Consider the following 25,895-nt stretch of genomic DNA (forward strand, 5'->3'; position numbering starts at 1 on the left):
AAGGCAATTTAACAACAAGAACAATCTGATAAATCATTTATATTCAAGTGCAATTAAAAAAAACAAAAAAAAACAGAAGGGAATAATTTATAATGTATATAAACAGGGAAGATTGACTAGCAGAACCTTATGTTTAACACCCCAGCATTTCAGAAAGAAATATACCTTATGAACAAACCAAACCAGAATGAACAAAATACAATGGTGTAAATCACCACTGGACTGATATATATAAAAAAAATCCATACCAGTGTCTGGAGCTAGGAAAGGGGACTGTAGAGGTTTGGGGCCATATGGAAAATTATTTGTGTAACTCATCTCTATTACAAATGATAAACAGAATAGTTATAGATGAGCTAAGCAATGCAATGCATGCTGTTATAAGATTTTGTTTAAAGAAAATATATTGTGTGCATTGCCTTAGCATGGCCCTCCATAATATACAGCTGCTTAAGAGCTAATCAGTACCATGCATTGCCCCCATAAGGAATTCATGGGGCACATTAATGTCCCAGGCAGCCTTGCCAAAGAAGAATGGACATTAAAATACTCTGAGTACTTTAATACACATTCTTTAAAACAAAATAGAATACTTACCTTCTGGAAAATTGGCAGTGGCAGGAAAGCACTCCCTTTGACATCTATGCATATGTATGGTTCGTCTTACTAAATCTGCCTCTCTGAATAACTTGTCTAGCCAGCGCTGGAGATCACCGGCGGTTAGTATATCATATGGTAGGAGATGTGTTCAGCTGTGATTTATTAGAGCAGCCAATCGTAGACAGGAAAGCACTTCCATTAATATTTGGGGACAACACTTTCTGGTGCTTGCATACTGGGGAGTCACTAGAACACTGTAAGAAATGCATGATTTCTTTAAATATACATTTGCATTAGATATAACTGAAACATGAGTGACAGGGACATGTGTTGTAATCACGTGGCAAAAGGCTATATGGAAGATGATATAATAGTCGAATCTATAGATATGCTCTTGCCGTAAAAGGTAATCGGACATGGAGACCTCCTCTACCCTCAACCCCTTCTCTGTCCGTCATCATTTAAAAAAGAAAGAGCCTACACCCAGGGCCGGCCCAAGACATTACAAGCCGGCACCGAGACCAATCTAGAGGGCTCGCAGAGGGGAGAGAGGGGCGCCGAGCTGGTACTGAAAACACCCCTCTCTCTCCTCCGCTAAAAAAAAAATGGAGCTTGGGGCGGCAAGTTAGAAATTTAAGCAAAACAAATATCGAACAAACACCCATTTTCCTGGAACGCATCGATGAGCCAGCACTGGAGCTAACTGATGTTAAGAGCAACACGTGGCAGGAGTTGTGTTGAGACAAAAGCATCTCCTACATGACAAAAAGCTGAGGACAGGGAAAGGGGAAAATGCAAATGGAGAAATCTACTGAATCCCCCATTTATTTTCAATAGGGACTACGCAGAAATTTTAAGGTACCACTCGTCTATCATATGCATTAAAGTGCATATTATTGAGTGTCCCTCTAATGAATATGAGAAAGGTGTCAATAACTCATTATAGTTTTTGGAAGGCTCTGAGATAGTTTGAAGATTTGTTAAAAATATACACAGGGTGTCTCATGCTCCCTGGAACTCTGCTGGAAGTCAGAGCTGGCTGCCTGTGAGCATGTGTTCATGGGTCACAGAAGATGCTTTAGGCGCAATACATTTCCTGCAAGCCAAAAAGCTTGGGGGCAGGAGGCAGTTCATATGCATAGGGGCACTGTACTATTAATTGCACAAGGGCCCATGATGGCTGAATTGTTCCTTTAAAATGGATCTGTCGCAAATCTTACATTTAACATTTGTTGCTGGTTGTTGTTGTTTATCGTAAGGGATAAGGAAAGGCAAGAGTGATAATTTGCACATGTGAAATTGATTAGAGATAGTCTTGCTGACTTGTGCCACAAATCACTGTTTACTTGAAGTAAACCTGGACCTAGAGTTGTCAGGTCCTGGCAATAGTTGGGCACGTTCTGAGTAAAGGACATAACTCTATTTTCCAGTAGATGAGAGGTGTAAGGAGGGTTTTCAACAGGGTCACGCAATATTGACAACTACTTACCTGGGGTACTGCTTGGTCTAGCAGAGTTTATGCACTAAGATGAGAGTTGGCTAGTGAGTTTGCAGTGGAGTTTCAGACTGAAGGGGTGAGCTGGCCCTGCCTAATGTATAGCTCACCAGAAGACATTCAAGAACAAATGTTGAGTTAGGTTCAAATGTTATAGCCATTGTAGTCTGGGTTGAAGGACATTAATAATCTGTAAGAATTAGAAATATTTAATGTAGTCTATGATATATGAATAATTATTCCGCCTCGTTACTTTTTAGCTGTCTATTTAAGGGGTAAATACATCCAGGACAGGGAGTTCACAGTATAATATACTGCATGTAAATGAATTTAACTTTTGTGTGCAAACCTTAGAGTCAGACCATAACTTGGAAATAGATAAGGAGAAGAAGTTGAAAGAGGGAGATGCTATGGATAGCGATGGTGATATATTCTCTTCTATAGATGTGCTAGTGCCATTTTTCGCCCACTAATGGAATGGTTTATCTTCAAATATATCCATGCAATCATTCCTTGATTTTTAGTTCTTGTAATAAAACCTTTCAATATTTTTTAAATATTTTGCAAGAATGAAAAAGAAGTTATTTTTATTTTTGTTTTTTTTTTATTTTAATATACAAAATACAAAAGATAAGACTTAACAATGGTTGTTAATTTAACATGTATATCATAAGTTATAACAATCATTTAGAGTGCAGGTCTGGCTAGTGAAAGTTTCTAAAAGAGAGATCAGGAATTGTATTTCAATTATATGTTCAGGGATGTCTCAAGAGATTTTGATACAGCATTAGATATATCCTTCCACATTTTTTTTTATTTTCATGGATGAATTTAAAATCCAGCTAATTTTTTCTTCCATTAATATTTGGTATTTTACCTGTGAAACCAATATGGCTCTAGACAAGTCTACATCTTGTTTCCAGTGTTTAGCAATTATCTTTTTGGCTGCTAAAAAACAATGTATCGTAAATGTTTTTTGGATCAGAGTAAGAAAAGGCCAACTTTGGTGTATCAATGCTGTTGTTGGATCTCTTTTAATTATGATATTCATTGTGTGTTTTAAGAAATCAAAGGCTATATCCCAAAATTTTTTTTACAATACCACCACATGTGTAAATAGTTTCCTTTTTCTGCACCATATCTCCAACATATAGTAGGGTGTTGAGGATATATATAGGATAATCTTTTAGGGGTTAGATACCAATTGTTACAGAGCTTAAACTGTAATTCAAATAACGATAGATCTCTTACTGCCTTAGAGACGTTTCAAGAATGAAAAAGAAGTTATGACTCTCAATTGCGTTAACCTTAGATCAGCTTTGTTTTGCATCGACTTTTCTTATAGACAATACATAAATAAAAGGTAAAGGTTGAGCCAAGGTTCGGCACATCTAGTAGCAGCCTGTTGTAGGCTAACATGAGCTTTGTATTGAAGAGTCCATACTGACACATGACTATGTCTTCACCACAGGCATATCCCCCATTAAGGTACACAATGTGTCCAGAGCATGTATGCAAAACGAAAATAAACTTAAAATGAAGCACTGCCTTTTTTCACTTATCAATGCATGTTCTGCACTGCAGTCATCGGGTCATTTCTGCTACAAAGCATGAAATGCTCAAAAGACACTCAAAAGACGATCAAAAGACAAGCTGGAGTCATGCTGTTATGTGTCTATTCTCAAGACGTGAGCGCATATTAACAGTGGATGATTGTGCTGTAACTGTATCCTTACTCGCGAGTGTCCTTAAAGTGAAGGTCCTAAAGCGGGGTATGCCTGCATTTAGAAGATAATTCTTCCTAGGTCTTCATCTGGCCACCTCTTCACTCTGATGTTTGCCTCTGATAAAAGGCATAACATAAATTTGGTTCACTGTATATATAATGTTTGAATTATAAATGTCAAAACTCTTTGCTATATTTTGATATCCCCTTGGCACATTCACAGGGGTACAGGGAAGTGTACAGAAGATAACATACGACCGTGCTGATTCACCGCCCGCCTGCTGCTTTTGGCTGGATTCCCTTATGCGCGTTAGGGAATTGTATGTGCTCTGTAAATGTGTGCAGTGTTGAGAACTAATTGAAGACTAACCTGTGAATTCCCAAGCTACTCCTAAGAGATGCGGCATCAAGCTCTTTAATATCCCTGTTAGAGGATATGTCGGAATGAAAGGCAGTATTAACCAATGGTTGACCTTGGTGATTTGACTATAGCGTTTCTGGAACTATATTGCCGTCTTTAGTATATGGGTGTTCACTGAAATGTATTACTAGCTTTCATCACACATTCTGGAGTATGTTTTAATCATAATCATTTTGCAGCATTACTGTTAAATGAGCAAACCCGTCGAAGAAATATTTTTAATCATAATTTTTTCTCATAGAGTTTTTGCAGTAAGTACGTGACACAAAAGCAGGCTCTGATAGGTCGTTGCTATAGAAACTGAAAAAATCTGTTTATGTGATTTAGTCCTTTAAAGAAAAAAATAAAAGCACACATCTGGTAAGGTTTATTAGCGTAAAATATTAAATGTTGAATGGCTTAATGGTACCTTGGTGCAATATTTCTTTAACATGCACAAACACATGCACGTTAACATGCAAACTTGCTCTGTCACCCACTCACTCTACCAACAGACATTTACATGCATAAACACACACACTCCCCCTCTCCCAGGCACCACTAACCCTAGACTCATCCTTGACCTCTAGCACCATACGTTGCCACCACGCTAAAACTATACACTAATGCACACACTAACACCATATAGTAACACACATGCCAACGTCGTTTGCTCACTCACACTGTCATACTCACATGCACAGTAACCCCATACAACAATACACACTCACTCAAACTCCCTACTCTTATACACACATATACACACACTCTCCCTCAACCTTCAGTGCAGCTTGGGCATATCTCCCTGTCTCTTCTTTCCTCCCGCTCCTCCTTACCTCGTGCATAGTTCTGTCTACAGTGCAGCTGTGAGCGAGCTGCCGTACTACTCCTGAAGGTCTGGGTGCCTTTTTTTTACCATGCGCATTAGCATGCCCCTTCAAACACATGTAGCATTCGTAAGTCTGTGAGAATCAATTTTTTGACTGTTTCCGTTTGGGCATTTTGATTCTGATCTTTTTCACATATATACACAGAATCATTAAGTAGCAAGCCACCAGACAGCAAATCTCTATCGACAACTGCACTTCCTAATAATAAATGTCAAAAATTCTTTTTTTACATAATGTCATGACATATTCTGTTTTACTTGGCGTTCCTTACATTTGTCTGTTCCCCCCACCCAGATTTAATCCAGGCTACCAATGAAACCAACGTGAATATTCCTCAAATGGCTGACACGTTGTTTGAACGAGCAACTAACAGCAGCTGGGTGGTTGTGTTCAAAGCCTTAGTCACAACTCATCATTTGATGGTCCATGGCAATGAGGTAAGGATGCCAGCTGCAGCTGATGAATGCACAATGTAACCAGTTACAGGAAATCTAAAGGTATTCAGAATTTCCATTGATATGTTCAGTAAATATAGATGAGGGTGGCTTTGTTTTGTATTGTTCCCGGCAACGCTCTTTAATTACCCTTACTTTTGTTAATAATTGGCCCCATCGTAAATAACTAGCAATATCTACCAAATTATATTTTTGTAAATAAGGTTTTAAACATTTCTAACACTTTTGAAAACTTCATTTTGGTTATTAAATATAATATATAGCAGGAGCCACAAATAGGGTGATTAGTTGAGTGGTTTCAGTAGTGAAGGGTTGGTGTTTACTCTCGCTAGATACTGTTATGGATCAACTCGAAAGGGTAAAACACTATAATGCTAATAACTAATAAATGTATTGGATTTGGATAACTGCAGTATGGTCTCTTTTTTCAGAGGTTTATCCAGTATTTGGCATCACGGAATACACTATTTAATCTTAGTAATTTTTTGGACAAAAGTGGATCACATGGTAAGAAAATATTTCTTCGTGTTAAATATAATATTTGTTTGAAAAATGCTTTCACAGTACATGCATGTATTTCACCTCGTTCATATCATTTTGTTGCGTTTTCTTGTGGTTTGGTTGCCATCTTTGTATGATTGCTGTGCTACAGATCATATTCTAACCTGCACTGAAAATGGATATAAACTTGCCCTCAGAGCAGTGGTGTACAATCCCCAGAACCTATCTTAGAGGGGGTCCTCCTCATTTCACTGTGGGTCTTCTTTGTGAACCACACTTTGACTTGACATTAATGTTCCATCTAATTTTTCTTAGGTGGCGTGCGCAGAAAATTTCTCTTGCGCAAAAAGTTTCACAGAGCAAATATTTTGTGCGCACAATATCCGCGCCGCATAAAGTTTCAAAAAAATTATTTTTTTATTTTTTGGGGAAAAACTGTTGTGCGCACAATTTTTGGATGTGTGCGCTCTCTTAAAAAAGCTATGTGCGCGCGCACAAGCGCACAGCTTAGAGGGAACACTGCTTGACATCATATCCTGGCTGTCTGCCCCAGAAGGTTGCTCAATACAAAATACTATGGCGGTCTCTGCCGGATGAAGCACAGACCCAACTTGTTGAGCAGCTGGGAAGCCCCATCTCCTCATAGGGTCATTTGCCCTGACCAGTACAGCTGGTCAAAGGGTGCTAGCCAGAATGAAAACATGAAGCTTAGTTGACCTAGGCCAGAACACTCCATTGCTTCATAGCTTTGTTCTAGGACAATAACTGGCATACCTGGGAACTTTTTAAAAGAGCTTTCCCTGAGACTCTTGAAATATTAATCCTTTTCTAGCCCATCGGGAAGATTTTACATAGAGACTCACCAAATGTATTACCAAATGACTCTAATACTGGTTGTTATGGAAACCTTGCAAAAGCACCAACTGGGATATTTATATATGATCACAACAGTGTAGGATAATAAGGAGTTAACTCCAGACTGGGTGACCCAGAAAGTTTGCCCTTTCACCCTAAGATTATGGCAAAGGCCCTGGGTCAAACCCAGAAAATTCCCAGCTATGGTTATCGATTAAACAAATGTATTGTTAGAGAATAGACTGGTTATGCTCCACAAGAAGACATTTGGGGATCTGCCACTTTTCCATACTGAATGCTATAGTTCAGTATAAAAAAAATCACAACTAGAAACAGTTATCTTAACTTCCTGTTTTTACGTGATTACTACTCACCAGTATATTGCATTTTCTTTATGATCGGGTAGTGCCGAGAAGGAAGAGGTAAAATACCAAGTGAAGGGTATTTCAATTTGTTTTAGTCATTTAGACACCTCCACTACATAAAGTGAAAGGCTTTATATCTTTCACGGCAGCAATGATTTTAATGAGGCCCCCAGGCATGGCTTGCCCACTTTGTTAAACTGTTTATCTGCATATAAAAACAAGGCTCGTCGAGTTATAGGATATCACGTCAGGTTATGTTTAGTAGTCTTGTGAAACTGTTCGTATAAGTAAGTCTTAGTTGGTTATGATGTATATTTACAAGGGTAGAAGCTAGTTAGGATTCCTTCATAGCTCATATCCAGTCTTTGGGGCTTCTTTTTCTGTAGGAAGCTAAACAAACTGCTCTCTTGCTGTGTAAGTACTTGTATCAAGCTCTAAGAATCTTACCTAATACTAAAACCTTCAACCCACATAGCTTGTTAAATGCTGTTAATGTTGTCCAATAACACAGTTTCAGCCGGATTATTATTGCTAACATTTGCGTAATATACTTTTTCTAATGTTTATGGTACAATATACCAATTGTAAACATACACCCCCATATGCCTGTTGTCTGATTGAAGTCCTGAAGCCCTACAATACGCCAGGTTTTCTGATTAATATTTGGCATATTGATTTGTCCATTTTTTTGTGAAAAGCAGAGAACATTCTAGCACAGTAGCTCTCTATGAGCTTTATTCTCCTTGGCCAGAAATGTTAATGGAACAATTTTATTTAAAATGTTTTGTTTTAAAAAATCTTTTACATTCTTCTTAGCGTCGGCTCTCAAATCTTCTCATGCTTTTAATGGCAGCGGACAATCATCATGAAACGGAATTTGTTTTCTGTTTGCCACAGTAGCTTTGAGCATTTTGTACAATTTCACGGTGATTGTGGTGCAGTGCTTGAAAAGTGGTCCTATTGCCATAGCAGTTGCTTTAATGGTTCACTAATCAGGAATATTCCATTGGTTGCCATAGACAGGACCACCTTTGAACATTTTAGCCTGTCACTTTTTGTATACATTATAACCCTTAAAGTATCAAAACTGTTTCTTTTTCTTTAGGTTATGATATGTCCACGTTTATAAGGCGGTACAGCAGGTATCTCAACGAAAAAGCTTTCTCCTACAGACAAATGGCATTTGACTTCGCAAGAGTAAAGAAAGGGTATGGAATTGTTGTTTTTGAAACATTTTTTTGAAAACATGTATTCATGTTCTATACCCTGTAAAACCCCCCCAAAAAAGTAGAAATATCCCCTTGCTGAAAAAAAACTTAAATCCTGTGGGTAGCTTTTCACCCAAACCTGTCTAACATGAAATCCCTTTGCAGAGCTGAAGGAGTCATGAGGACGATGGTGCCAGAAAAGTTGCTAAAGGGCATGCCAATACTCCAGGGACAGATAGATGCTCTCCTTGAGTTTGATGTAAGTATGTAGCTACAGTCACGCACGTAACTTTTTCCTGGCACAGAACGTGTGTGTGTGTGTGTGTGTGTGTGTGTATATCTCTATAGCCATACCTAGAAATGTCACAGGGTGGGGCTAGCCAGTTCAGCATTGTCACATAATAAGCTGCAGTGAAGATGGGGCACTGTGCGAGGTAAGGGGAGTGAAAGATGGGAGATGGAGAGAGTTTGTGTGTCTGTTTATATGCATGTGTATGTTGTTGGAGAGTGTGTGTATATTTGTTAATGTATGGTGATATCGTGAGTGTGTGTGTTGGCAATAAAGTATGCACGTGTTGCAAGAATGTTTATGTGAGCATATGGTGTTAGTGTAAGTGTGTGTTACTTTATGTTAGCAGAGTGTGCACGTGTAATTGTATGGTGTTAATATGTGGTGTTTGCATGTGGCCAAATGCTGCTCCCCTCCTTTAGAAAATAAGTGACCCAGAGACCACCACTTCACCTGGAGATTCAGTTTTGAACCTTTTTTTTAACTCCTTAACGTCCATTGACGGGTCAGGCACGTCACGCAAAAAGAGAGAGCTTTAAGTAAGTGCTAAAGTTTGGCTTGAGAGCCTCTACGGATTTGGTGATAATGTAACGTTCGGTAGTATGACTCTATTGCTTAAGAATAGTCAGAGACTCCAGTATTATAAAATTTCCTGGTTTGGCCAGCATGAGTTATAATCATCAGATTATGTTTAATCCATTTTAAAACCATTTTAATTGGCATTCAAAATCACATTAACCCGTTGAAATGTCAAAACGTGTCATGCTGAATAGTGCAGTGTGTGGTGGCAGGAACGTACCTTATCTGCATAGTTCTATGAAGAATTCTACAGGGTTAGATTTATAAAAATAACCATGTTTCCCTTATTTAAATATAAAGACGTCTTCTGCTGCTAGTTTGAGTTTTGATTCTGTGAACATTTTATGTTCTTGTCCATCCTGGAAAGTTCCACTGTATTCTCACAGCTATGTGACATTAAAACATTCCCCTAAAGGATTATAGATGGATTTGAATGCTATGGGGCATATTTTCTAAGAGAACAATCGTTGAAGGGGAATTCCAAGCGTTTTCTTTTTCTGTACATAGCATATTTGTATTGTCAATAGGGTGCCTAGTAATGTATGCTAAGTAGGTTTTGGTTGCTGCAGAACAGCAGGGAAACGTATATTTTGCATGGGTGTTCCTTATTTCCTGTTTCCCAGTGTGATGTAAAAGTAGAACATCCTGTGCTTGCACTGTGTATTGTTGGTGCTACATAAGTAAATGATGCAAAGCTAAAAATGGATTAAAAGAAACATCCATGTTGGTTAACCTTAAGATTCATATTTCTCTTAAGATACCTTTTATAATACCATATTTACATATCTGGGAGCTCTCTGGATGTCGCCCAGAGACTCCTGGTAAAGCGCCGCACCTTCTGATCTCTGGGCCACGGCCGTAAATCTCTGGCATGCCACTCCCCACCTTATTCCACTCCAATACAAACCCCCCAGTGAAGCCTAAACCTGCAAGTTACCAAGTGTAGCTATCGGCCCATCCAGGTGGTTGTATTTAAAGACATGCACGCATGTGAATCTATTATCCACATTAGAATGGGTCATTTTTAAGTGGCTGGGTAACAAGTATGCCTTTTAATCTTTATTTATATGTATTTAATCTTTTGTGTTTTGGTGACAGGTTCATCCAAACGAGCTGACTAATGGTGTTATAAATGCTGCATTTCTGCTGCTTTTTAAAGATCTTATCAAGCTGTTTGCTTGTTATAATGATGGAATAATTAATTTATTGGGTGAGTACCAAGACAATACAAATATATGAAAAAAAAAAACCTTAAATTCAAATGTATGAGTCACATTACGTGTATGTTTATTTCTAATCTTGTTTTATATGGCATATGGTGTCTATGCTATATACGTATGTAAACAGATAATTTAATTTAAAAAAAAAAAAACCTTTAAATGTGTCCTCCATGGCATTAAAATATGTAGTGGTACTCTTAATTACAATTATGAATCTAATTTACAACTTTGCATAATAATTATACATGTGTGCATACCTGAGAAGTTATGGGCTCTGGCTACCCAGATCCTTCCCTTGTGGGATGTGGCCAGGACTTGCCCGCTGATGTCGGGGGCATTTGCTCTGACACCCTGGGAAACACCCCAGGTATGATCGTGTGGTTGGTAATTATATCCGTCTACCTTTAAAATTTGAAACGTAGGGAAGATGTGGTTTGTTGGTTTGACAGTGTTGACTATGTGTATAGGTAAGCACATGACGATAACAGATTTATCCAATTTCTGTTTTGCATGATAGAGAAATTTTTTGAAATGAAAAAGGGACAATGCAAAGATGCTCTAGAAATTTATAAACGATTCCTCACGCGAATGACAAGAGTTTCAGAGTTCATGAAAGTTGCAGAGGTAAGCATGTAAATCAGATCATCTACTGGACTATATAGCCAGATTTCATTGTAATGATTTATTGTATTTTAATTTTTTTATTTTTAATTTACAGCAAGTTGGCATTGATAAAGGAGACATACCAGATCTTACACAAGTAAGTAACGCAATTTACATTTCCTTTATCGCTTTCACAGTGCATTTCCCAGGTTATCCTCCGTGAAAAAAGCACCAGCGTTTTGCCTGTATGCGGTCAGCAGTTAGTATGTGCCAGACAGATTTGCTTTGACTGTACCTTTTTAGATGGAACCATATCCATCAGTGTCATTAAACACCACAAACAAATGGACGGCGTGCTATTGTAGCTAGCTAGTGGTTTATTCCTTGCTGTGTAATAGAAGCTAATTAAAACAGTGTGACGTGTAAGAAACTCCATACTCCATACTTACATACAATGAATGTTATTTTCGGTATCCGTTGGGTATGTGTACACAGCAGCTTAGTCTCCTAGGTAGTTCAATTGATGTTTGCTATTTAAACCTATAATGGCTTCTACACTAATACCCATACAAAGACACACAAATTGGAAGTACTATTAGTGTTGTATACAGTAATGTACTACAGCTCTGTAGAAAAGCAGAATGTATTTCAAATTGTTAAAATGTCATTGATCTGCAGAACTGAAGACCACATTTGTACGTAGCAGCCTGATATTTTGGCAACATGCCATACACAAACACAATGACCGTATATAGCAAATACAGTCTGTTTCTGCATAGAACTTTAGGAGTCAGAGGCTTCTCCTAGGTGATTAAAACCTAGGCATTCTGTTGTTTAACGGAAGGCTGCACCATAAGTGTTTTTGTCTTGTAGATTGGGCTAGGATGTTAGAGTTTAAAACACATTAGGATTATAAGTTATTTATAAAGCACCAGCAGATTTCCACGACATTGAAATTAAGATTATCCAAGCCAAACATATAGCACATACGACATACTGGTGCGGAAGGAAATAACGGCCCTGCGCTTGTAAGTTTCCAGTCTGTTAGGAGGTTGAGAACGAGAATGACAAGGACTGCTTGGCAAAGGGTGGCTTGATTGTAGTGACGGTCGCTCACAGATGCCAGTGACCTTAAAATGGTGAGCTTTTGGGGGATAGATGGTTTCTTTGAAGAATGTAGGTTGTGGGATTAAGAGTATAGATTAAGAGTATAGATTGTATGCTAGGAATTGCAACAAGTATTTTTTGGGAGATAAAAGCAGAGGTATAGGTAAAATATTAAGAGCTCCATTGTTAAGGGTCAGCAGTTCGACTTTTAATCTGGAGGGTATAGGGTGCCAGCAGATGGACTCATGCAGCCATAAAAAACATTATATTGTGTTGAAAAGGTAATTGTTTTGAGACTCAATTTTGAAAGCACTAGTAATATAAAAACATTGGTGCACATTTCCCTTTAACACTGCAAATAGTCTATAATTACATAGCAGCTTTCATTTGTAATGTATGCCTTCGGAAGTCCCTTTATGGATTGAAACGGTTCTAGCAATGACTGCATTTTTTGTTTTGATTTGAAAATCTAAAGTAATCTAAAAGTCACAAGTCTCCCTGGAAACCTTCATAAATTGGGCAATAATCTGCCATAGTGCCGTGGCACTACACGTTTTTTGTATACATATTTGTAAAGTAAATGGGGCGTTGGGGCTGTTTAATGGAGTGCCGAAGGCTTCTTGATAAGATCGCTTCGATATGCAAATTTCTGCTAAATTAACATTGAGAAAACCTCTTTATTTAAAGGTCCCTGTAGCTAGTTGTGGGAATCACACCACATGTAAAGGACTCTAATTATGTTATTCCATATTTTTATTCTCATAGGATTTCAGTTAATTGCCAAACGTCTTTAGTTTAATTTGTCATTTCATCTAGGAAGGAATAAATGTATCTAATTAAAGGACTCGCTCAGCTTTCTGTTTTGTAGGTTTTTTCAAATGTATGTTAGATAATAAACTTTTTACATGTCTTTTTTTTTAATGCATGTCCTTAACATGGTTGAGAATGGAGGATGTGGTATATCTTTTAATTAAGCTCATGTATTTTGAAAGCCATGTTGGGTATTCTCATGCCTTGTCGCTTGGGTACCAGTGAACTGAGGCATCCCGTATCACCTATAATAATTACTTGCCTCATATCCAAAAATCCTGAGCAGGAGTAACGGACGTTCGCTAGTATTTTGGTATTTTTAGTATAGTAATAGGGGGCAGCCAACACCCTCGGGTAGCTATAGGTAGTGTTGTTGTTGTTTTTATTTTTTATTATTTGCTTATGTAATTTGTGATATTACAGAATGAGACACATCCATAATATAAAGCAAATATGTACAGTTCATTGCATTTCTGAAATTTTAAATTTTCTTCTTTCAAGGATGGTATCGTCGACGAACCGGTAAATAGTCTTTGATTTACAAAATAATATTTTGGCTGTAAACTCTTACTAATATCTGTTTCTGGCTATTAACTTCTGTCCATTGCACTTTTTTTTTTTTTCAAATTCTTGTATCAAGAGCATGGGTGAACAGCTGATAAAATGAAGCATCTTGAAAATCTTGCATACCTGGGAACTTTAACCGGTTTGTTAACCGGAGATTTTAGAGGGGGTTAGCACTAGATTTGGTTCACAACTCCTGCCCGGAGATAGAAGTTACTGACCCAGAGGCCCAAGGAACCTGAGCTTTACCTGGAAACTCCAGGTGAAACCCATCAGCTTTCCTGGTATGGCAATATGTACGTAGATGGAGAAGTCCACTGGAAGAAGGGTTTCCTTAGATGACAGGTTTTTGGTTTTTTTTAACCACATTTGTTTAATAAATTCCAAATAATGGCATCTTATTGTAAACAGGGACTCATAGAACTCTATCTGCCTTATTTGCTGTTGAGAAATGGCAATAGATAACAGCAACTGAAAAGGTTTTCCACCAGAAAACCGGTTATAATAAGTATTAAATGGTAAACATTTTTATTTTTCAGGGTTAGTAACTCAAACAGAAAGCAGTGTAGACAATGAAAGGGGTGTTTTTTAGGTTCTTTTTGTATAAACAACTGTATTAGTCTTATTCCGTTTACCTAATGGTGTGTTATGATGATGTCTCCTTAAATGATGGCTTTGCTCATGCCAAACACCATTAGCAGACAAGCCTAACTTTTATAAAAATAATGAACGTGACGGACTTCCCTTTACCCCAAATATGGAAAATCTTTGCTTGTGTACCGGTGGTTCCTTATGCATTAAGAGGATGTTTGGTAAATATTTAATGCAACTGTAATCCTCTACACCTGACAACAATACATCAGCTAAAGAGCAGAAGTTGGTAGATTTGCCAGGAATTTGGAAATGGCCGCGTTTTAAACTGAAAATCTTGATTACCCAGCCTCTATCTAGAATGCAGTCTGCAACGGAAGTTAAGTTTAAACAGGCAAAGCAGATGAAACATACTGTATGTAATGAAACATACTATGTGTAATGCATTCTGCTTTCAGAGGCCGTACACAAATGTGTAGGTTTACAATCAAAGTGGTTGTACCCCTGTAATTTGTTTGTACTGTATGTTCTGATCAAAAATGACATCTATTGATTTACCGGTAAGTGTACTAAAGTGCAGTAAAATAAACCAGTTGGAGAGCTGGGGTTGTCTTAGAAACTGGTTTATTTCCATTTCAGATGGGAATCTCTGTGCATGAAGTTACTTGTATGACGTAAGCGTTTTCTACACTCGGCAACACCTCATACTAGTAACATTAATCTCGTACAACTGATGCGACTTTATACGTAGTTTCCAAAAAATAGTTGAAGGCGCACAGTATGAAATGTAGAGTGTTTTTCAGTAGTTAAGTGTTGAAGAGTACCGTATATACTCGCGGATAAGCCCATCCTGGGATAAACACTATACCCTGAAGAATGTGTTACCCGCTGAAAAAACTGATTTAGAAAATGTAAGCATACACACCTAGACACACAAATGCACACATACACTCACACTAACTCACACACAGTGTGAGCTGGTTCTCTTCTACTGCAGGGTCACGCAACGTTACATGGCCCCACTCAACCCAAGCTCCTTCTTGAAACCTGTCTTACTTGTTGACCCCCAATTTTTTGGGTGTATTTTTTTAACCTAAAATTCTTGCCTTATTGCAAGTATATATATGGCGTATAAACAACGTGTTTCACTTGAACTGTGAGTATGCAAACCCGAGCAGGTGAAATTAGGAGACTGGCAACTAAAACCAATTCTCTCCAGCGTTTACAACTGCCCCAGTGGAAAAGCGCTATGTAACACAACTATCTATGTAAGTTTTTGAGGATCATCAGGCCTAACAGGTGTATTTATTTGTATCACAGTTCAACATGTTGTATTCAGCATTGTTCTACCCCTGCTGCTGTTACATTTGTCGCCGTGAACTTGGGAATCTTCATGAACTGGGTACTTTTGACTTCTGTACTATGTGAACTATCCTCGGCTTACTCCACCTGGGTGACTTACATTGCCTTTCAGCTCCTGACTTACATGGCCCTTCAGCTCTTGAAGTTTAATCCATGTGTTCCTTTTTGAACTCTCAAATGTAAAATACAGCGCAAATAGAAAAAGTGTGCAATGAAGTAAATTGTTTTATTATGCTGTCTATAATATTTAGTATATTTTCTTTTATAGGCACCAAGCAGCCTAATGGAAACCTTGGAACAGCATCTAAATACACTGGAAGGGAAGAAACCAGGGAGTAGGTATGTGTCTGTAAACCACTTACTGACCACAAAATTAGCAAAGTCGGTTATGAAGTGAGTGTTATGAATGTGTTGTGAATAATTTATCTGTATAAAACTATTGATAATTAGGATTCATCTTTTGGTGATCTAGATGGAATGAAGGAATTTTGATTCCAGGCATGGTGCATTTTTATATTTGAATAATTGAGACTTTCAATTTGTTCTAATTTTCATGTTTACCCCTGTTAATGCTTCATTGGATATTATAGTGAAGAGTGAGTACACAATGTAGTTTATAAAATATTATTATTCAATATAAACTGTTCAAAGAGACCTTGTCAGAATTTTCTGGAGTGACCTTGAAGTTTACTAATAATCTGTTCACATTATTTATGTTTATCCCAGTAGAGCTATTCCTGCAACATCATAAGCTGTGTCCATCCTAAGAAAGTAAAATATATAGATATATACGGTTTCAATTACAAAGTATCCATGGCCCTAGGGATTTTGCTTTTCAAATACCATGAAAATAATTTTAAAAAGAAATAAGCATGTTGGCATTGATAGTGTATTCTTCTCTATGATCAGATAACATCAAACAGTTCGTTTGAAAGAAATTGGGTAGAAAACATTTCTTACTAAGGTTGAGTTTCTACTAGCTGGTTAAAGAACATTTCTGAATAAATGTTACAAGGACATGTTCTTTATGTAGTAGTTAGAAAGACCTGATCAATTTCTATTTAAATCAGGAAATTATCTCGTCAGTAATTTATTATGTCCTTAGCAGCATTACGTTTTCGTAGCAGTGCTACCATTGCCAAAATCATGCAATACTCGCTTATGAAAGCAACATTGTTAGCAAAATCCAGACACACTTGAGTCAGCGGTTGTCCCGACCCCTGGGGGATTTTTATTCTCCACACACTGCCAAGGTTTTATTTACTCCTTGCACCCCTTTCCATCTACTTGGGGCTTGTCCACCCCTTCCTACCTTCCATATGAAAAAGTAGAGCTCCATTAGAACAGCCTTGGGAAGTTCCCAGGAATAAAAATTAGCGTAATTTACTTTTTGACATTCTTTAAGATGTTTTTTCACTTTGTAAGTAATTCAATTATTAACACACACTGTATTTATCTTGTGGTTTCAGCTCTGAGTCTCCGCTGGGCAAGGTAAATGACATATAATAGTATTATAACCTGCTTCTGGATCAGAATACAGTGCACACACATATTTTAGAGATTAGCTATATTAACAAGTGTTGGTGATATAATAATGTGTTGTCAATCTAGCATTAATGAGTTTGCATCATTCAAATATTAATTTCAAATATCTAATTAATCTTCTGGTATTGATAGAATAAAATATGGCCTCATGTTTCTGAGAACACATCCTACCGCAAAGCCCTACCACTCCCCCAGCCCGGTTGGGTTGGTGACCTATTTTGTTTGTTTTCATTTTTATAAACCAAGTCAAGGAGAAAATATTTTTTTGAGGTTTCTTAGATGTGTTTGTGATAGGGATGCTTCGAAATGAATTCTAAACCGAAACAACCAATTTTTTTAAAAGTTAGTAACACACCAAAATTGGACACAAAAAATTCAATAACATTATATATATATATATATATATATAATTGTTAAACTGCAGTCACATTCCTATCATGCCCTGCTTCTAGCATGTATATATAGTTATTGAATTTTTCTGCCCAATTTGGGTGTGTTAACCACACTTTTATTAAAAGTAAGTAACACACCAAAATTGGACCAACAAAATCAACAACAATATTATATATATATATATATATATATATAATTGCTAACGGCAATCACACTCCTATCATGTCCAGGCAGCCAGTACATGCTAGAACCTGGGCATGATAGGAGTGTGATTACAGGCTTACCTATGCCATGCCATGCTACCCCCCCACACACACTTACACATCCATGCTATCACACACACACACACATTCACAAACATTCATTCACTCATTCATATACTCATTCATTCCCTTAATCACACATACTTCTGTCTCATACTACAATCGCTCATACACCCTTCCCCAGCCCCTTACCTGAACTGTAGATCTCCCACTCGCAGACTTCTGCATGGGCCATGCTGCTTCAATCTGTGTTGCTGTGGGAGCAACATCTCTTGTTCCGGCCCCAGGGGAAGAAGGAAGGGAGCAGAGTCATGTGACTCTGCTGGGTTCCTGCTTTTCCTGGCCGATACAAGAGACGCTGCTCGCACACTGGCACCCGCAGTCGATTGTTTTCGGATGCTTTTTCTTTTTTATATCAGCATTTTGCCGATAATGCCCTTTTCGGCTGATATATTTTGGCCACCGATATATCGGTGCATCCCTAGTTTGTGATGCAAGATTCTGACAGTTCCATCCATTTAGTATTACTGAACATCTGTGATACTGGTCTGGCAATGCAATAAAATTACATGTAGCCATATTTGTAGTACTTACTTGCTTGAAAAGAGATTTGCAATAGATTTATACTTCAACGTGAAATAGTTTTTTTTTAAAATAACCCAACGTTAAAAGACTGCAAGGGTATTTCCAAATGGAAAAAAGTCTAGCTGTACAAGTGTGTATAAAATTGAAAAGAGGGGACTTGTTAAACATTCAATGATTTTGTTACTTTTTGAATTAACATTGGCCATGTCAAAATAATCATCTCTTGTTTTGTATTTCGTGTGTTTAGTCTTCTCCAGTTACATCACCTAACACCACCCCATCAAAAAGTGTAGACACATCTCCACCTATTGACCTTTTTGCAACTTCAAGTACTGCTTCTCCAATATGGTAGGTCTTGTCTTGTTAATATTATTTTAAAGTCCACTTTGAAACTACTGTTACATTTTATAAGGGGGGACTGCAACCAAACAAGCTTAAGATTGGCTTTAACGTCCTTTATAAAATAAAAATTTAGTGTCTCACTACACTAAATGTGCGGTTCTCCAAACAGCTCTGCTAAACCATCCAATGATCTTCTGGATCTTCAGCCAGACTTCACCTCTACTGTACAGTCAGCACCAGCTGTTCCTGCAGGAGCCAGCGCATGGGGAGGTAATACTCAGTTTTTGGTTGTAAATTTGGAACCAGGCTATTACTGTGCTTGTGCACCCTTTTTTCTTTCTACAGCTGTCACTCTCAAATGAGAATAATAATTTATAATTTGACTAGCTGCCATTCAATACAACCTAGTGCGTACAAATTACTGGTGAAGGCTATACTCGCTTATTTAAAATGTTCTTGTTCTCTGAGGAGTAAACACAGAATTAGTGCTTTGCTCTCCATATGGGCTCATTTACATCCCTTGAATCAAAAGAGGACATCTTAATGAAACTTTGCTGTTAAATCATCCAGCTGTAAAGTGTTTCACACTGATGAGTGTGTCTTTCTCATGTTAGATTAACTATTGGAAGTATACATGGAAAAAAAAGTCAAATAATAAAATGAAAGTTAGTGTGTATAAACCTGGAAACCAGTGTCGTCTGCTAGGAGGCCAAAGAACCAAGGGGCATCCATCAAGCACAGAAATGATAGCTTCTCTGTGTATTACATTGTAGCTGTCCAACATGCCAGCACACAAACACATGGGTAGCTTAACTCACACACAGAATTGCAATCAGACACAATAAGAATACATGGTTAGTCAGTACTATCTTTCATTCCAGATACAAAATAAAGTCTTTATAGTAGAGGTATAAAAAAAAGTCCACAATGCAGCAAGAACAATGCTAATAAAATTATCTTATTGTTCAGCAGGGGTCCAAATTGTGTAAGAAGTACATGAAGATGACTGGAAATACATATGATAATTACATTAGGGAAAACGACTACTGTATACTGCATTGTTTATAGAAAAAGAGCATTTTATAACTCAGCCCATTTTTACATATAGATTGATAAACGTGACAGTTGCGTGATCTATTATTTAGCAGCATTTACTGATTGAAGGAAACCGTATTGCTGACAGGAGCAAAAGTGGGATGCACTCTGATATGGAGCATCAGAAAGTCTTTTTTTGTTGAACGTTTTCTCCAGTTTACAATAAGTAGACTAGTGGAAGCACCTGTTTGCATATATCTCACTAATATTTAATGAAAGCTGAAAGAGTATCATCAAATAGGCCCAACATTAGTACCGTATTTCAGCGTCTCATCCAGGCCTCTTGAGGACTATTTTGTGTAACACAGAGTTACAGGGCAATGCATGCTTTTTGTACTAAAATGTTTACATTTGTTTTAGCTCAAGTGAATTTAATATTTTTAGTTTTCAGTTTAATGTAAATAATGATGCTATATGTTTTTATTTTTGTTCCTATGAACTAAACATAGAAAGCTCTCCCTTTATGGGAAGTGTGTATTACATTTAATCAATTAACCACTGGCTCTGCCTCTAGCTATGAAGTTCCCTTCCAGATGACATCATGGTCTGTGCTTCTAGGTATTCAGATTGTGGACGTTCTTTTTACGATTGCAAGCATTGAATATTTACTTAGGCTTTAGCTTAATATAAAACATTGATTTTCAAAAGCAATTCTAGTGGGTTGAAGAGGGGACCTTGTCATACTGAATAATCAAGGATCGGCCCGGCATTGAGTTCCTATATTCTTGATCCATTAGGGAAGCCATTTAGTAGGGGTTTGGTTATTTTATAATTGATAAATTGAATATTTGAGTTTTATGCATTTATTCTCTACAGTTAATAATGTGGAATTTGCAGGTGCGCTATAAATGTAATCTAATAATAACATAGGACTGTTGATGTGAATTTGTATTTGAGCTTCACAGTTGTGTGACTTTCAATAGAAATCTGCATTCTATTTAGTATAGGAGCAAAAATAAAGTAGTTTAATTAACCTTATGATATGCCAAAAGATGAGACTTAATGAAATATTGATGCTGGGAAAATGTTTTTACCGAAAATTAATTTCTTTTGGATTTGGGGTTAAAAATATCATCACTTTAGTTTAATAGGAATATGCTCCAGGACCTTTCTGGGTCCTCAACAAGTCAGAAGTCTACAGTCCAGAGCTTCTGAACACATACATGGAGATCTGTTCTTGGGGTTTTCTCTGGCTTTGGTTTTAGTACAGTTGTATGTAGTTCCACCCATGTGGAACATTCATTGAGTCTCACTTAAAGCACCAGAATATCAATCCATATTTTCAGTTTTAAAATATGTGTAACCAAGGCTTGGGTCCTTTTGGAGTTTATTAAAAAAATAACCCTTTGTTTTTGTCTATCAATAGTTATTAAATACCGTAGGTCACTTGGCAGTGAAAAATTTTAAAATTCCACTTCTCACACTTATTTTCTTCTTGAATTGCTTACACACCGGATTATACACAGATCTGTTAGGCGAGGGTAAGTCATTGTAGCTGTGTTACTTGTAGTTGTGTGTGTTTCTGTCTCGGCTGTCACTCACTCTTGGCTTTTACTCTCTACTCACGGTTTTGTGCAGACTCTCTCTCTGGGCCTTCTACTGCAGCTTCCTCCGAGCCTCTTCAGCTTTCTGATCCTTTTTGTACTGAGCCCAGTGTTGCCACTACTTCTGTCCTCACTGAATCCACAGCCTCTTCAGCCCCTGCCACTGCTGCAACTATTGCCACTACCAGTGCTGAAGTTGATCTTTTCGGAGGTTTGTACATCTAGCCTACAGCTCTGTCTGCTTGACAATTCTGTATTCCTTGTGAGTACAAAGTCTCTGATTTACCTTGTAGTTTAGCATTTCTGATGCTTTCGTTCATAGTTACATGGCCTCTGTTCTTGTCCCAACCATGTATCTCTACAAAAACCCATGTAAAATGGAACCATATTCGCTTGCAATAGCTGGTACCTCTTAGGATAAAATGAAGAATTCTGGTCACTTGTGTATCCAGTGCTTATAGCTTGTTCACTTGTTTTCACTTTTTGTCTCCACGGCTTCTCAGTTTCCCTAGTTGAGTGCCTATTTAAGGGTTTGCCTTAACCATTTTTTATCTCAAGCGTTTTATTGTGACTCCATCTTTAAGTGCTAAACTGCCACTCACATACACTACACAAACTGGAGCCATGTAGGATCCCTTTCTGGGCCTTTCTTTAATAAATTGTATCTAGGAATCTGACAAAGAAAAAGGCAAAACAAATGTTACTTTCTAAACTGCATCCCCAAATTCATGCTAAACCTGTGCAAATAACACCCTTGTAATATTTCCAAGTTAAAGATTTTTTCCCTCCATATTCAATATATTTTCTCATTACACTACAACTCAAGCATTTTGAATTAATAATGTACCCTTGAAATGCGCCTTTAATTCTCCATGTTGTCTCCCTCACCTTGACAACACCATCATTTATTAAGGTTGATATTGAAATATAGTGTTAGCCTTTTAACCAGCCTCAGAAGGTTCACTAGATGCCAGCTAGATGCTAATATTAAAAACTATTGGACGTTGTTATTTTACCTCAGAGCTTCATACGAAATATTATGAAGTAGGAAATTCTATTGGTTTCTGTCACGCAAAGATGTTCATGGCAAACAGTAGTATCACTTGTTAGGTATAACCCTGATTGTGTTATTCTTCAAAATCCTTTTAAGCTTTATATCTGAAAATTGTTCCGTTAAGAAAGGAAAACAGAGGGAAAAAAGGTCTGTGTTTTAGAGCACAATTTTTATATCATCCCCAAAAAAAGGGGACATATGTTATGCTAATGCACAAAGTTCATATTTACTGCACATTGTAAAAATGCAATTTTATGCCCATTATGTAACTGTAAAATAAAAGGACCAATTTGAATTTAATGTTTATGAAAATTGCTTGCCATGGACAAGTCTCCATTCATATTTTTCAAAAATGTGGAATTATGTCATAAAGTTCCATTAAGTGATGCATAGTCTTTCTCAGTTTTATTGAAAAAATTGTAGGTCAATGTTTTTTAAAATACTACTATTGGTAAAAGTCTTGTCCCTGAGCGAGTCATTTATTGAGTTTCCGATAAATATTTCTTTATAATACGTGTGTGACATTCAACATGCTACAGTCAATGTTGAATGTCACATGTATTATAAAGAAATATTTATCGGAAACTCAATAAATCCCTTGAAATGATGAACATTTCAGCTCTGTGGCTTTACCATAAATTGTGAAGGTTCGTAAGTGAGCTTTTCTTGCAGTTTAAATATGTGAGAAGAGTTTCATGAAATCTTGCTACTCCATACAGTGCTACCGCAGCCCTTCAGGGATCAGCCTTTTACCAAAATAACGGAGACCATGTAAATGGCTTGTGCAGTCGGTGGAAGATGCAAGCATGATGCTGGGTTGTATGGCTCAAGGCATTTGTAACAAGAAGAGAAAGGTGGTTATGCCACTTTACTGATTTCTGGTCAGATGTCGCCTAGAGCATTTGTGTACGGTTCTGAAGACCACACATCCCTCTTCAGTTAAACCCCAAAGTTTATTTCACAGATGAAAAAATTGACAAATATTACAAGAGATATAGAGTCTAAAACTAGAATCTCAGAGCCTTAGATCTATTGTAAAGAAGTTTGCTGAGAAGGTGGTAAATAATTGGAACAGCCAGTATAAGTGCTATAGCGGAATCAGATTCTCTATATATAATGCAATCTGGAATTTTCCTGCAAACAATGCACCTTTTATGACTAAATCATGTAACCCAAGTGTAACCCAAGTAAGAGAAGTGTATGCAAGGTTATTTCTTCTTGCAAGCTCCATCTTTTAGTACACAATTGGCGTTATGTAAAAAAAAATTATTATATGGCTTTAAAATTACCAGGACCATTCAATTGTTTGGAAAGACCACTTTACAAACTTCTCAAGCACTGTTTATACATAATCCCAATGTGGTCTAGACGCAAAAATATGTTTGAAGAACGTGATGTTTGGATTGCTTATACAAGTGGATCAGGCAATCCATTGAAGCACTGAGGGATTGCGTAATCATGGAAGAACTGTGCCTTGGCTGCATATCCACTGGCTAGATCCTTGCTCTTGCATTCTGATATTTTAGAAACTACGTTTGGATTCTCAAACTGCATTCCCATGAAGGAGAATTATAAAGATTTACAGAAGTGTTATGGAATTTATTTACCAAAGTGCGATATTGCAGTTATGGTTCGCTAACTTCATTATGTGTGTTGAAGGGCTAACCCTAGTGAACTTCTCCTACAAGAAGACCCATGCTCACCCTGATTAATATATAATTTAATGAGATGTCTTTCAAGAGCCTACTGATTTAACTATGTGTATACAAGGTTACTCGCAGGTTCCCTGGGGATACCCATGTAATTGGCCCTTCTTAATACATAGAGAAGCTAGGGAATTGAGATTGAAACTCTCCTGCAAATGTCTGCTTTAGTTAATAAATGCTTATGTCCTTCTGTTCAAGTTAGCATACAGTAGAAGAAAAATTTGAGTAAAAACACTGTTTTGTAGATCACAGAGACAAAAATGAGAAGAGAAGCCAAAGGCACGGTTCTAATGCCCTTGTTTATGCAATCTGTTCTTTATTCCCTGCTTTGGTTTCGACCATGGAAGAATGCAGCTTGAGATAGTGAATACGAATGCATGAAGCCCTTATACAACACAGGCCTGTTATTTTTTGTCAGAGAAAAGATGACACTTGTTGTATAAGGGTTTAGTAAAATAATGTGTGGATTTTTTTTTCTTATTTTTTTTTATCTTCCTTTCTTTCCCCTTTCTTTGCATACCTTAAACTAAAAATGCACCACAGATGCCTTTGCTGCATCTCCTGGAGAAGCCCCTGCAACACTTGAAGGGGCTGCAGCACCAGCCACCCCTGTCCCTGTTGCAGCAGCCCTTGATGCATGCTCTGGAAACGGTGGGTTTCTATTTCTGCTCCCTGTCCTCTTCTGGAATGCCTGCCTTGTACCAATTGTTGTATGGATCATCTGGCTGACCTATTGCTTTGATATGTGTCCACTCTAAAGAAGTATTGTGGTGTATGGTTTCTGTATTTTTGACCAAATAACTGCCAGTCTAATTGCTGTCCTTAACGGGTATCGTTACATTCATGGCATGTGAACATTTTCTTTGCATTTTGTTGTCCATAAAGAGATTCAGTTGTGATGTAGGTGATTTCTTATTAACGGTTCTCTTGGTGTAATGGCTAATCTTATAGGTTCCTGTACTTTGCGTACTAATATACTTGATGCATGGCCTTCCAGCTTGTAGATGTTTTTAAAACTCTTTGTGTACTGTTATTTCATCTGGATCCCTCCCTGACTGATCCTATATCTGTTTTCCTCTTTCTTCCTTTATAAGACCCCTTTGCCCCATCCGAGGGTAGCGCAGAAGGTGCTGCTGAACTGGACCTTTTTGCTTTGAAGCCAACCGAAACCAGTGCTCCTGTAGTTACCCCCACGACTAGTACAGCCGCTACGGCTCTTGCAACTACTCCTTCTCCTCCTCCTCCTGCTACAGCAGTTACTGCTACCACTACTACTACAACTGCTACCACTGCCACAGCTGCCACCACATCTGCCACCAGCACCACTACTACTACTACTGCTGCTGCTCCTCCTGCTCTAGATATCTTTGGTGGTAATTTTTTGTGTGCTTTAGTATCTTTTTTTCCCCTCTTTCCTACAGAAGAGTTAGATTATCCTTTCATTGATTTCTTCTTTATTAGCACATTTAAGGATTTTTATTTTTTGCGCTTTTGAAAATCCATGAAAGCATACATTTGAATCTGACCTCAAACGTTCATGTTCTATCTCATCACACAATCCACAGACAGGTGCTCTGTTTTTCTGTTTTATTGCACTATACACACCATTTAAGGGGGTTAATGTACACTACCAAATACATGTTCTATACGGAGAGCTTGAAGTATGTTACCAGTGAGCAACACGTTCATTTCTGATATTTTTGCTTATTGCACATCAATCTTCGCTCATTCAGTGAAGATTACAGGGA

At 37.6% G+C, this 25,895-nt stretch overlaps 1 protein-coding gene across 3 annotated transcripts in view; it reads left to right on the forward strand.

The window, feature by feature from the left end:
• The window catches only part of SNAP91 (synaptosome associated protein 91), a 50,984-nt gene that overhangs the window by 13,951 nt on the left and 11,138 nt on the right, over nt 1–25,895 (forward strand). For all 3 annotated transcript variants that reach the window (XM_053460080.1, XM_053460078.1, XM_053460079.1), the window contains exons 3-17: nt 5,406–5,548; nt 5,998–6,073; nt 8,393–8,495; nt 8,661–8,754; nt 10,462–10,573; nt 11,101–11,207; nt 11,302–11,343; nt 15,889–15,969; nt 17,097–17,111; nt 18,654–18,754; nt 18,918–19,018; nt 21,310–21,324; nt 21,422–21,598; nt 24,691–24,798; nt 25,242–25,520. In XM_053460080.1, the coding sequence (XP_053316055.1) occupies nt 5,406–5,548; nt 5,998–6,073; nt 8,393–8,495; nt 8,661–8,754; nt 10,462–10,573; nt 11,101–11,207; nt 11,302–11,343; nt 15,889–15,969; nt 17,097–17,111; nt 18,654–18,754; nt 18,918–19,018; nt 21,310–21,324; nt 21,422–21,598; nt 24,691–24,798; nt 25,242–25,520 (1,554 nt within the window). The remainder of the gene's footprint in view (nt 1–5,405; nt 5,549–5,997; nt 6,074–8,392; nt 8,496–8,660; nt 8,755–10,461; nt 10,574–11,100; nt 11,208–11,301; nt 11,344–15,888; nt 15,970–17,096; nt 17,112–18,653; nt 18,755–18,917; nt 19,019–21,309; nt 21,325–21,421; nt 21,599–24,690; nt 24,799–25,241; nt 25,521–25,895) is intronic.

This window comes from Spea bombifrons, chromosome 3 (assembly GCF_027358695.1).
Source record: "Spea bombifrons isolate aSpeBom1 chromosome 3, aSpeBom1.2.pri, whole genome shotgun sequence".
Classification (NCBI taxonomy): Eukaryota; Metazoa; Chordata; class Amphibia; order Anura; family Pelobatidae; genus Spea; species Spea bombifrons.